The following is a 12,467-nucleotide window of genomic DNA, read 5'->3' on the forward strand; positions in this document are numbered from 1 at the left end:
ACCGCGCTCCGCAGCGCTTTTTCCGCAAATTAAACAAAATAAAAGTGAAAGCCGCTCCCCCATCTCCGCGGCCGTCCCTGGCCCCCCGGGGAAGGGCCCTCGCGCGTTTTAACCCCCCCTTTTTTTAAGCTCGGTCCCCCTCTTCCTCCTCCCCGGTTTGCGGGGTGAACCAGCTTCCTCGGGGGCTCGGATTGGTTTTGGTTTGGTTTTGTCTTTTGGGTTTTTTGGGGGGCGTGCGTGTGGGGGAGAATCGTAGGGTAGGTTAGCTCAGGCCGCAATTAATTTTAGCCTAAAAATTCTCTCGTCCTGCCCCAGGTCGTAGCCCTCGGAGATGTCCCCGATGGGACGGTGGTGACGGTGATGGCTGGGAATGATGAAAATTACTCTGCAGAGCTCCGCAATGCCTCCGCCGTGATGAAAAACCAAGTGGCGAGGTTTAACGACCTGAGATTTGTTGGGAGAAGCGGCAGGGGTAGGTATCAGCCGGGAAATGGTTGGCCTTTTTATTTGGCTTTTTTTTCCTTTCTCTCCTTCCTTCCTTTTTTTTATTTTTTATTTTTAAAGAGCTTAGTTTTATTTTATTTTAACGGTGTATTCTGCGCCAGCCGCTGGAGGTGGTTTCGCTGCCGCGGGCTGCGCCGCCGGTGCAGGGAGGAAACACCCGGCAGCGGCGGCGGCTCCCCGAGGGGCCCCGGGCGGCGGCGGCGTCCCCGGCTGCTCCCGACGGGAGGCTCCGGCGAACCGCCCGCCCCGCCGCTCCTCTCCGGGGCTTTCCTCTCCCGAGACACCGGGCGTAGAAAGCGCAGGCAGCAGGAGAGGAAACCCCTCTCTGAAGCGTGCGCGGTGCTCGGAGCGCAGCCCTCTCGCGTGCGTGGGTTTGCACCCGAAGGGGCGCCCACGGGGCTGCGTCGCAGCCCAGGCTTTGGGGCGGTTTCGGAGAGGCTCCTGAGCGAGCCGCGCAAGGGGGGGGGGGGCGCCCGGCCGCGGCTCGCTGCCCCTCCGCAGGGCGCGCAGCAGGTGAAGGCGGTCGGGGGCTGGACGCGGCCGGCACCCAGCCCGCCCCATTAGCGTTATATTGTGCAAAACGCAGGTGTCGGAAGGGGAAGGATGATCAAGGAAGCGAGGGGGGTTGCGGAAAGGCCGGTGCAGGTCGGAGGCGCCGCGGCGGGCGCGGGTCGGTGCCCGGCGCAGCGCGTCCCGCTCCGGAAGCGCGGGCAGGAATTGCTCCCGCTGGCYCTGGAGCCCGACTCCGCCGTTTAGCCTTAAACCGATCGCGCCGCTGACTTCCCGAAACAAAATTAGGCTGTGCCATCTGAGAAGAACAAAATGAACGTGCTGAAAAGCCAGCCTGTGCCGGGGGAAAGCGCTGTACTCCTTTCCCTCGTGCCTGATTCCTTGCAGCCGTATTTTACCTGAATTTCAAATTTATTTATACAATTTCGGCATTTCATCACCAATGCACGCTGCAGATTGAGGCACTTAATTGTTCATTAAAAAAAATAGGAATACTATATTTCAATGGTCATATGGCAACATTTTCTCAAACTCTTCTAGTGTGTATATATACARTGTCAGATATATTTTGACTTCTCTGCATTAATTAAAAGCAGCGATGTTACAAATTATTTGCATGTAATAAATGTTTACTTGTTCCTCTTTATGAAACTTGAATAGTTTACATTCTTTCATACATTTCCTTTTTCCTGTTGGCTCCTTCTCCAAGTTGCAGTTTCTTTAAAACTCTCCACTTAACTGGTTGCAGGTTGATGGATGGAAAATGTTTTTTCTTTTATGAATTAAGCTTTCATTTCTGTAATCAATTATTCTCGTAGGCTCTTTTCTTTTTCTTCCTTCATTCTCCTTACACAAATTTCCAAACTGAATGCAACCCAATCTCGGCTTGACTCTTGAATTCATTATTAATGTTCCTCCTCCGCGGCCCCATGCTCAAGCTCTGAAATAACAGTAGTTTTCAGGCTCCCGAAAGCAGTGAGGTGGATAGGCTCCTTCCTCCAGCAGAGCCCTGGGTAATACCCGTTACAGGGGTGGGAGCACCTGCCCCGGCTCCGGGGGGCTCCGGGTCCTGCCCTTCGCCTCCCTGCGAGCACGGGGCCGTGTCCAGCCCGGGGCCGGTCCTTGCTCGCCCGGCCGGTGGCGGGGGCGCGGGGAAGGGGCAGCTCGCAGCGCTGGGGAAGCTGCCCCGCTGTATTAGCAGTGTAACTAAAATGCAAATTTCTTTCCGCGCTCTTGTGGATGGCGCTTTGAAAAGCAGGCACGAAAATAACTCGCGCGCGGCTCCCTGGAGCCGATGTGAAACCGTGGCCGCGTGTGCGGTTGTCTCGCAGCCCGGCTGCGCACTTGGCGCATGTGCTGCCCCGTCTGGGGACGGACGTGCTTTCCCGGGGAGGAGCGCGATTTGGCCGCGTATCTCYGCGGCGTGTTCAGTGCTAAAAATCGTTTCTGTTGAATTTTTTTTTTTTGTCTGGGTGTCACACTTGCTTTTTCATGTTTGTCGTCTTGATCTCTGGAAGCCCAGGGCTGGTTTAGTTTATTCTGGCAGAAATCTGGATTTGCTTCAAAACGCTTTGTCGGAGCAGAGCCGTGTGTGTGCGTGTGTAAGTGTTTGTGTAAATACCATGTGTGGACGTGTGCGTCTGTAAACACACACACACACAGAGCCCTGCATCCCCCAATACGCAAGCGCACGGGCAGAGCGAGCTGCGGGGGCTCTGTAAAATCAGAACCAAATCTAAGCTCTGCTTTGCAAAAATGAGTTGCAATGAGGCAGAACTGGGCACTTTTATTTTTAATGTGTTTAGCGGCAGTCTCCGGAACTGGTGAGCTGCCCAGGCACAGGGGGAAGAGCAGGTCCTTACCTGCCCCCCCGCTCCCCAAAATTCCCATCTCCGTGCGCGAGGGGAGAAGCGTGAGCTTCCCCCTTTTGCACAGCAGCAAAGAGGGGTTTTTTGTTTTTTTCTTTCTTCCCCTCTTTGCTCAAAACCCTGCGGCTCGCGTTGCACCGTGCAAACCGAAAGCGCGGCGCGGTGCCCGGGGCGTCCCCGGGAGCGGCTGGCGGAGCCGGGCAGCCGGCACCGCTCCCCGCCGAGCCGCCGCCGCCGTGCGGGGCGCTGGGACTAACCCCAGCTCGCTTCCCGAGAAGGTGAGAAACGAGGCTTTAAAAAAAAAAAAAAAAAAGGGGCTGAGTAATAATTGTCATTTTCAATTCATGGGAGAGGATTTCTGAGAGGTGGCGAAATGTCGCAGCCGGCTCCCCGCGGCGGGCGCTCAGCCTTGCGTGGGGGTGGGTTCGTGGCCGCCTGCAGCGGGGGGGCGAGACCGAGGTGCGGCGAAGCTGGGTCACCCGGCGGAGGGGACCGAGCAGAAAGCCGCGGCGCCGGGAGCTGCCCGCAGCCTCCGCCCGCAGCCGGCTCCTCTCTGCCCGGGAATCGCAGGCAAACGAACAGGCTTTCTCCGACCGCCTTTCCTCCCCCGAGTTTGCTTCCTAAATAACTTCTCCGAAGAGCCCTCACCTGCGCACTCCGCTTCTGTGCACATTTTGCTAACTGATCGCCTCGGTGATTTTTTACGTGGACGCACAAAGCCGCCCGGCAGCCTTCGGGCTCTCCCGGCTGCAGCAGCGCGGCTTTAAATACAGGTTGTCAGTGCAGCTGTTTCACGTCAGATTTAAAATTTTACTTGGAAGGGTAAAAAAAAAAAAAAAGAAAAGTCTTCTCGTGTAGAGAATCAGCTAAAGGCTTGTGCGTATTTTGGTCCTATTTTGAAAGCTTAAGTGGGGCATGGATTGGGCTGGTTTCCATGAATGCTGCTCCCTGTCTCCTTTAAAGCCAGTGTTTCCCCACCACCACCACCACCCAACGCTCCGGTAAAGAAACTTCTCCRCCTAGGATAATTGCAGGATGTTTTCAGAAAGAAATATTTAAGATTTTTTTCTGTTAGTTCTAGCTGTACAAATAGCAGTGGCTTGTGCCATGGGTGCTCCTAGGTCTGCCGTGGTGGGGGGTGGCCGGGCCGTGAAAGCCCTGGTCCTGGGCAAAGGCAGAGGACGCGTTTTCCCACTGCTCGGCGCAAGGGTTTATGTGGGAAAGAAAAGCTGGAARAGCCAAGGGGCTCGGATGGGTGCTTCCAGGAGGATCAGGAAGAATAATTCCTGCTGGCTTTTAATGGGGCTCGTGCCCCTGGAGCACCCGATGGCTTTGCAAGCCCGCGGTGACCGCTGCCGCGTTGCCCCCGTGGGGCAGGCAGGGGGGCGCGAAGGCCCTCGCTGCCGGCGCCGTCCCGGGAGCCTGCTGGGAGCGTCCGTGGGGACGGAGCAGCCCTGATGGGGCRACTAGTGGGCAGTGATCCGGAYGCCTGGGCCCCATCCCAGGCTGCGGTGGGCGCAGGCGGAGCTGCAGGAAGCGGGGCTGGAGCCGGGCTGAGCTGGGGCGCGGGTGCTCGCCCGGCGTCGCGCCCCTCCAAACGCCCGCTCGGGTGCACTGCACTCCATGCCTGGGGCTGCTGCGGGCCAAAACACACCCGTTTTAGGCAGAAAATGCCATTTTGCAGCGCTTGCAAACCCACACGGCCCTGGAGCGGGGCGAGGGGCAGYCGGGGCGAGCGTCGCTTTTGGGGGTGGATCGCTGTGGGAAAAGGGGGAACATCAGCRCGCCGGGGCCTGGGAGGCGGCCGCGGGCGGAGGGGGCGACGCAGGGCCAGGATGGGGGAGGAGAGGGGCAATCGATGACTTTGCATGCAGGAAGGTCCCGGCTCTGGCTCTGAAGCGGCTCCAGTCTCCGTAGCCAGCTGAAGCCGGGGCAGCCGGCCGAGCTCTGTGTCTCGGCAATAAGGGCTCCTAAAATTAAACGATGTGCGCGGGGGAATGCATCCCTGCACGGGGATGTCTGTGTCTGCGCTTGCTTGCGGAAGAGGTCAACTCATGTGAAAATCCTCTTTTCTCTCTTCTTCCCCCCCCCCACCCCTTTCCCAACCTCACTTAGGAAAAAGCTTCACCCTGACGATCACGGTGTTCACGAACCCCACGCAAGTCGCTACCTACCACCGAGCCATTAAGGTCACCGTGGACGGACCCCGGGAGCCGCGCAGTAAGTGAGGCACCGCGGGTTGAGCTTGCCGGGCGCCGGGCTGTTCCCACGGGAGCTGCCGGCCGGGCGCCTCTCCGCCATCGCCACCCCGCGGCTTTGCCGCTCGGGATGCAGGGAACACGGCAAGGGCTGCGGCGGCGGCGATAGGATGGAGCCTTGCAGGGCGTTTATATGAAGCCAGAGGTGCCCTGCCCCGCTCAGGAGGGGGATTTGGGGGCTATTAAACCCCAAATCCGCCATTTTCCTCCGTGGCGCTGGCCACCGGCACGGCCCGGGAGGCTCCCGGAGCCCCTTTCCCACGCCGGTAGCAGCAGTTTGGCTCTCGGATTCCTGAAGCCTCCGCTGGTGGCAGCGTGAGCAGCCCGAGCGGGCGATCAAACCGCAGAAGCGTCTTTCCCCCGGCGCGACGGAGGCTCTTCCGGACGCGGGGTTGGCCGCGCTCAGCCGGCTCTGGGAGCCAGACGTTAGGGGCTCCCCGTGGCTTGAGCAGCGCCGCGGGATCCGCCGGCATCGCCAGCTGGAAGCGTCCGCTCCGCGCGGCAGCGGGGCTCCCATGCCCATAAAGCCTGGCTTGTTCCCCTGGCGTGCGAAGCCGCCGGTGCCTGCACGGAAGGGAAACGGTTTGATCCTGCTAAATATGCTTCAGCAAACACCTTCTGTGGATGCTGCCGGAGGGCCGCCCGCGCGCCTTGATGTCGGGCCAGGCCGCGAGCGTCGCGCTGCAGAGGGCTCTCGGCGCGAGGTTTTATTTGGGTTGGGTTTTGTCGGAGTTTATTTTATTTCATTATTTTTTTTCCTCCCTCTATGACTTTTATTTGGGGCTGGAGCGCTTATTTGCGAAGCAGGCCTGGCGATGGTGCTTTTTTTTATTTTTATTTTTTAATTTATTTATTTTTTTAGCATGAAACGCGAGCAGCGTCGCCGTCATGGGGTGGCGGGAGCGCGGAGCCGGTGTCTGGTGCTGCAGGGCCCCGGGGCAGGAGAGGGGGAAAGCTGGTGGGATTTGGGAGCCAGGAATTTCGCAACGGAGCGAGGTCAGGAATAGAAACCAGGTCTCCTGGCTCGGCCGCCTCCCTGCAGCATCAGGTGGCCTTTCTAATAATAATAATCATCATCATCATCGCCCCCGTAAGGAATACGTAAACAGTAATACAAGGGGAGATAGTGGCTGCTCGTAGCGTTTGGTTTGCTCCGGCTTCGCCGCAGCTTCGCAGCGCTCGCCAAAGCCCGGCTGAATCACTCCGGCTCCTCCTGGGAATTTCAACACGTCGCCCGGCCGCCGCCGATCGTTAACTGCAGCTCCGCGACGCGGGGGCCAAAGGCGCCCGAGGCAGCCGGGGGCGCGGGGCAGAGGCCGGCTCTCGCCGCCGCCTTCCCCCGGGATGCTCCCCTGGGATGCCCCCCCCCCCCCCTCAGGAGGCCTCCGGCGTTTCCCCTTGTGCCGCGCAGACCRCGGAGGCGGATCTCTCCCCCTCCCTCCATCCCCGCCTGCCCGGACCTGGGCCGCGGATGCGAGGAGCTTAGACCCGGGTTGCACGCTGCTGCTTTTTTTCATTTTCCCCTCTCCAAATCTCGCGGACGTGTCGGCAGGGAAGGCCGTGCGTGGCTTCCCCCTTAGACCTCCAGGCTTAGGTTCAGGTTTGGTGGAAAATCTGCCCTTCCGCTGGGGAAACCCTTCTCCCCCGTCCCCCTCCATCGGTTTGCGCTTTGTAACGAACCTGAAATTAAGGAGAAAAGAGGGAAAGGAAAAAAAACCYACCCAGCCACCGCAGCACGCGGTGCCTTTCCCCTCCCTTCCCTGCAGAAAGCCTCCATGTGCAAATGCCGGCTGCGGAATGGTGCCGGGCCGGGAAACGTGGCGACGGCCGTTTTCAGGGCCGCCCTGCCGCTGGGTGGCTCTGCGGCGTTGCACCCCTCGCCGGGAGCCCTGGCGAATCGTTTTCCTTTTTTTTTTTCCTCTTTTTTTCCTCTTCTCCCCCCACCCCCCGTGCCGTTTGCAGCGTTGCACCGCCGTCGGCACGTGGATAAGCGCGTGTGCTGCCGCTCTGCAGCGTCGGCCRGCGCCGGGGGCAGGACGCGGCGCGGGGATGGGCTGGGGCCGGCGCGGGGCGGCCGAAAGCGCCCTTGAAATGGGAAGAATCGGCCGCTTGTCCGGGGACCCTGGGAAAGCCCTGGGCTCCGGCTTCTCGGCTGTGCGCTGGCCGGCGTTCCCGCGGGCTTCGCGGCCAGCAGCGCCACTGCCCGCCTCCCCCTTCGGCTCCCGGCCGCGTCCCGTCGCGTCGTCCCAGCCCTCGAGCAGGGCTTTTAACTTGAGCGGGGCCCGGAAACGCCTGGGCGTTAGGGGAAGGAGGCCGAAATCCGGCGTCGAGCGCCGCGGCCGSGCGCGGGATCGTGATGAATCAGAGCGCGGGCGAAGCGTCTCGCGGCGCCGCGAAGGGCCCCGGCGCTGCCGGAGCGGCCCCGGCGAGCGGCCTCGCTCCCAAGCGCCCCACTTGCTCGCTCCGTGGTTTTTTATTATTTTTATTTAATTTTAATGTTGTTATTGTGTTCGGATTCTTTGCGGGTCGCATCTGGGGAGAGAAAGGACATTTTTTCAAGTCGACACCTTGCTTCTAAACAAACGGCGCGTCGGGCGCCAAGTGTTGACATGCTTTGTACAAACAGGAAGTAATAAAATATTTGAACTTCCTGGGGAATTTCCTCCTTTTTCTTTCTTTTTTCTATTTTTTTCTCCTCTCTTCTCCGCAGCTCTCTCAAGCGAGAGCGGCCCGGGCGCGCTGCCGCCCCGGTGCACTGCCGCGAGCGCTGCGGGGGTGTTTGCTCTCGCCCTGGGCRAACGGGAGCATCTCCGAGCCCCCGYGGCCGACCTGCCGGCGGCCGGTCCTTCCCCTCGCCCTTCCCACTGCTCTTTCCTCCTCTCTTCTGGCACTTTTTCATCGCCCCTTTTCATCCTCCTCCTGGGAATTCTCTTGCACAGCCCTTCTCCCTTTTTCCCTTTAATCTTTTTTTTTTCTTTTTTCCTCCTTTTTCTCCTTGCTCTTCATTCTTCATCTCTCTCTCCCCTCCCTCATATCTCCCCTTTGCCCGCTTGTTTCTGATCTCTGCCCCTTCCTCCTGCTCCGGCCCCGCTGCTCCCGGCTGCTGTGTTGGGAGGGAAGCTGAGACCGAGCAAACTCGTTTCATGCTCCTGGTCACGCACAGACCCCGCAGCCCCCCGGGGGGGCCGGACACTCGCGCCCAGCGGCGCTCGCCCGGGGCAAAAACCATCCTTCCGGCTGCGGGCTTGGGAGCCCCGAGCTCGCCTGCCCGTGGCGCCCGTCCCGGCCGGCGCGTGGCCGCGGGGGCTTCTCGCCTCCCGCGTTCCCCAGCGCTTTCCGGCAGCCGCCGCTTTGCGCTTCGGTATCCTCGAGAGCGTCGGCTCTGCCGGCCCCCCCCAGCCGCCCCCCACGCTGCGTTTCCCGCGGCCCCCCCGGCTCGCGGCTCCTTTCTCCCTGCCGCCGCTGGGGATTTGGGACGTCGGCACGGGAGCGGCGCTGCCGCGGGGCGCCGGACACCCTCCAGCCCCTCTGCCCCCGCGGCACGGGTGCTTTGGGGGTTTTTTGGCTTTTTTCTTTCTTCTCTTTTTCCCCCCAGCGGCGCCTGGGCGGCGCGGGCGGCAGGAGGAGAAGGGCTTGTATCAGCACTTCGGGGCTGACGCACACCTCGCTCGCGGCTTCGTTATCCATCTCGAAGCCGCGCCGATAAAGCCGCCGCGCCGATAAAGCCGCCGCGCCGAACCGGCCCGGCCCGGGCGCACCCCGTCCCGGCGCCTCATCCCGCGCCCCGGCGCCGGCCCTGCCGCGGGAAGCGGCTCCCCAGCGCCGCAGCAGCCCCGGGGAAAGGGCAGCGGGGTTTTCCCTGTTTTTTTCCGTGCAACCCCGTGGCGCTGCGTTTGCTTTCGCCGGGGCACGGCAACCCCGGCTCGTGCTAAAGCGATTCCTTCCCCGGTGTCGTGTTTTCATGCCTTAACAGCTTAAACGCCATAAAAAGTACGAAATGACGTGTTTAATATATTGTGGAGTTGGTTGCTTCCTTGCTAACTTTTGGGCTATAATGTCTTTTTTTTTTTTTTTTTTTTTTTTTTTTTTTTTTTTTCTTAAAGCATTGGGTGTTGCTGGCCAGATTTCGGCCTCCCTGGTAATTAGCTGGAACAAGGAGCAGCTCTTTGGGGCTTCCTCGTTTGCACCATTTAGAGGAGGAAAAAAGGGAGGGGACGAAGACGGAGCAGAAAGAAACATTGCATGGGGGGCGCGCAGTTAAGTTAACTGGTCCGCGAAGTCACTCGTTCCATCCCGGCCCCTCGGGAAACCATGCCACGTCGCAGGGAAATTGCCGGTAGTTTTGGGAAACTGAACAGGGAGCGAAAAGGAGACCGGGACGATTTAATTCTGGTGCTCGCGACAGCGTGGGCTGCTCGGGCTCCCTGCACCCGAGCCGGGGGCACCGCAGGGATCCCGGGCTCCGGCCTCGCTTTTCCCCTGCGAAATGCGGCAGCTTCCATCCGCAGCGCCGGGAAGCGCCCCCGAGAGTGGTGGCGGCATGGAAAGGGCTTGAAGAAGGGACGGTGAATTATCGGAGGGTCTCGCTTCCCAGCCRGCCGGGCCATGGACCCGGGGCTGGGCCGGGCCCTGCCGGTGTTGTGCGATTGCCGATCTTCATCTCGGCCAGGAACGCTGATCTGGGGACGGGTAAAATTTGAACGGGGGTGTTTCGGTCATTAGAAGCAGGCTGGTTGCCAAAGCGCTCCGTGGGGTGATGGTTTGGGGTGTTATTTGGGTCTTTGGGGTTTTTTCCCCCTGCTTGTTCTAAGCTGGATATAAATATGCCAATGCTTCCCGGTTTGTCTGGGAATAATATTAAAAAAAGGGAAAGGGCACAAAAAAAAAAGGAAGAAAGATAGATAAATAAATCCAACAAGACCTTTTAAATGAATGAATGACCTCACTGCTTCCTGCACAGTTATTTGTAGGTGCAAAATTGCTGCAATTTGTTCTAATTTAAAACACGGTACTTAAAAATATGCCGATTTCCCACTTCTTGAGCCCCGTYGCCTTCCCTGGGGAGGAAGGGGAGGAAACGGTGAGCGACACTTTCGCTTCCTCGTGAGCCGCTCGCTCCGGGAGCGGGATGAACGCTCGGAGGCCTCGCGGTGCCTTTCCCTGCCGGAGCCCGGCGCTCTCGCCGCATCTCCTGGCGACGCGTCCGCCCCCAAAGGACCGAAAGTCGGGCGGTTTGGGGGATTCCTGGTGATCCTGCGTCCTTGAGCAGCGAAAGCGGAGGCGCCCAAAGGGTCCCGCGCGGGGGATCCCCAGCAGGAGCAGGGCCTCCGGCAGGAGCGCACCGGCGCTTTCCTTTGCGCGATGACTGCGGGGGCTGTTTGGAATTTGTTTGCTTGTTGCTTATTTTGCCTTTTTATTTTTATTTTTTCCCTGAGTAGCGGTCGGCTTGATTGCATTCGCCCAACCCGCCCTGCAAAACCCGGCCAGGTGGCGGCCGTGCGTTCAGCCCCAGTGTCCCCGTGCGGATCCGGCCCCGTCAGCGCGTCCCCCCTGGAGCCGTGAGCAGGCCCTGGATGGGGTGTGCGGGTGCTTTTTGGGGCGCCCTGACACGAGGCACCTGGGGGGATCCTCGGGGGAGAGGCACCGCGTTGGCACGTTGAGCCCGCGGGGCGGCAGCGGCCGCCGAGGGCAGGAGCGGCCGGCGCAAGGCTCGGCGCTCGCGGGACCCCGCGGGATCCCGTGCGGATCGGTGCTTGCTGCGCAGCGGGGTTTCTCTGTTTGTATTGCCATCGCTAATGTGTTTTGGTCCCAGCGGGGGAATTTGAAGCCGTCGGTACCTGGGGAGACTGTGCAGCGCCGCCTTTGCAGTTCGAGGCCGCTGTTGATACACGCATCTCCAGCAATTAGGTTAAACTGCCTCCTCCTCTCATTTCTTATAGGCGCTGCTCTTCATTTAACCCCTTCCGGGCCCGATGCGGCGAGGGGGGGATCCCGAGGGGTGCAAATCGCGCGGGGGAGAGGTGCCAGGCTCCTGCAGGCTGCGTGCACGGGCTGCGGCACCGGCACGGGGGCAAAGGCTGTTCGGCTGCGCTCGACGCGCTGGGATCGCGCCGTGCCTCCGTGCTGCAGCTCGAGGCTGTACCCGGCCTTGAAAGAAGTATTAACAGCACAACCGAAATTATACGGGCTCCAGTAAATTCACTCCTCTAATTATTTTATTTGCTGCATATAGTAAATTCCACCTCTCCTTTTATAATCACCCAGTGCGTAATAACTTCAAAATCATTTCACTTAAAAATGACCAATGTTTTCTAAAAAGCTGCATAGGGGAGTCAGAGCAGGGAAATTATTTTTTGCTTGCATTGTACAAAGCAATCTCTGTTTAAATAGGTTGCAACACCTCCTGCTTCTGAAAGCTTTAGAAAACCCCAGGGCACCATTCTCAGCTAGGGTAAAATCAGCATACCTGCTCTTGCTCTGGCTTTGGGGAAAAAAATCACATACGGAGAAGTAAGTTGGCCGTGAGAGAGAGTGTATTTGCAAGGGACTGAATTGAAGAAAAAGGATGATCTAGGGGCTGTTTGGAGAGTTAAGCCTCTCCTCGAAGGCTTCTTCCAGAAAGATGTTGGAGGCATTTCGATGCTCTGCTTGGGGACTGTGGCCGGGCTGTGCCAGGTGCTGCACAAGTAAATAACGGGCAAGGTTGCCCGGGTCGAGCTGCATGGCACAGGGGAGCCGTGCGGATGCGAGGAGCAGGCTGGCGTGGGCCACGGAGGCAACGGGATGCTCCAGAAGGAGTCTCTGCGGGCACCGCAGGGATGCTCTCGAGCTTTGCTCCTTCTCGAAGGCGCCGTTTGGTGTGCCAGCACTGAACTCGGCCCTGCTCYACCTATTCGTGCTCTGGATGTGCTCAGCTGGTGGGCAGAGGGCGAAGGGTGCAAGGTGTCCGCGGAGGCTGTCGCCGGTGAGGATTCCCCAGGCACCGCGGGGACGGTCTCTCCCAGGTTTATTCAGGCAATGCAGCTTCGCTTACGCCTGGCAGGATTTGCAAGCTCAGGAGCACAGCGCACGGGGTTGCGTATTAAAAGAAAAAAAGAAAAAAAAAGTMAATGCTAAAAGGAAAGTTTCATTTCAGGGAAGACAACAGCTAAGGGACCAGAACTATCAAACGAAACCGCAAGATCGCATCAGATGTCAGGGCAGGACACGTCTCGTTTCTCCCTCTCGAAAGGGCTTATCAGCACRACCAATCACTTTAATGATGTGGCAGAGGGAGGAAGAGGATTTGACTCGGAGTGAGATGAAATTTAGTTCCTAAGACCCTGCT

The 12,467-nt window shown here is 59.3% G+C and overlaps 1 protein-coding gene across 1 annotated transcript in view; it reads left to right on the forward strand.

Annotated features, from left to right (window-relative positions):
* The first annotated feature begins 153 nt into the window (after positions 1-153).
* RUNX3 (runt related transcription factor 3) overlaps positions 154-12,467 on the forward strand; it is a 32,424-nt gene continuing 20,110 nt past the window's right edge. The window contains exons 1-3 of the mRNA XM_026062607.1: positions 154-200; positions 316-472; positions 4,998-5,102. Of these exons, the coding sequence (XP_025918392.1) occupies positions 361-472; positions 4,998-5,102 (217 nt within the window). The 5' untranslated portion in view covers positions 154-200; positions 316-360. The remainder of the gene's footprint in view (positions 201-315; positions 473-4,997; positions 5,103-12,467) is intronic.

The sequence above is a fragment of the Apteryx rowi genome, unplaced genomic scaffold (assembly GCF_003343035.1).
Source record: "Apteryx rowi isolate R43461 unplaced genomic scaffold, aptRow1 scaffold_190, whole genome shotgun sequence".
Classification (NCBI taxonomy): Eukaryota; Metazoa; Chordata; class Aves; order Apterygiformes; family Apterygidae; genus Apteryx; species Apteryx rowi.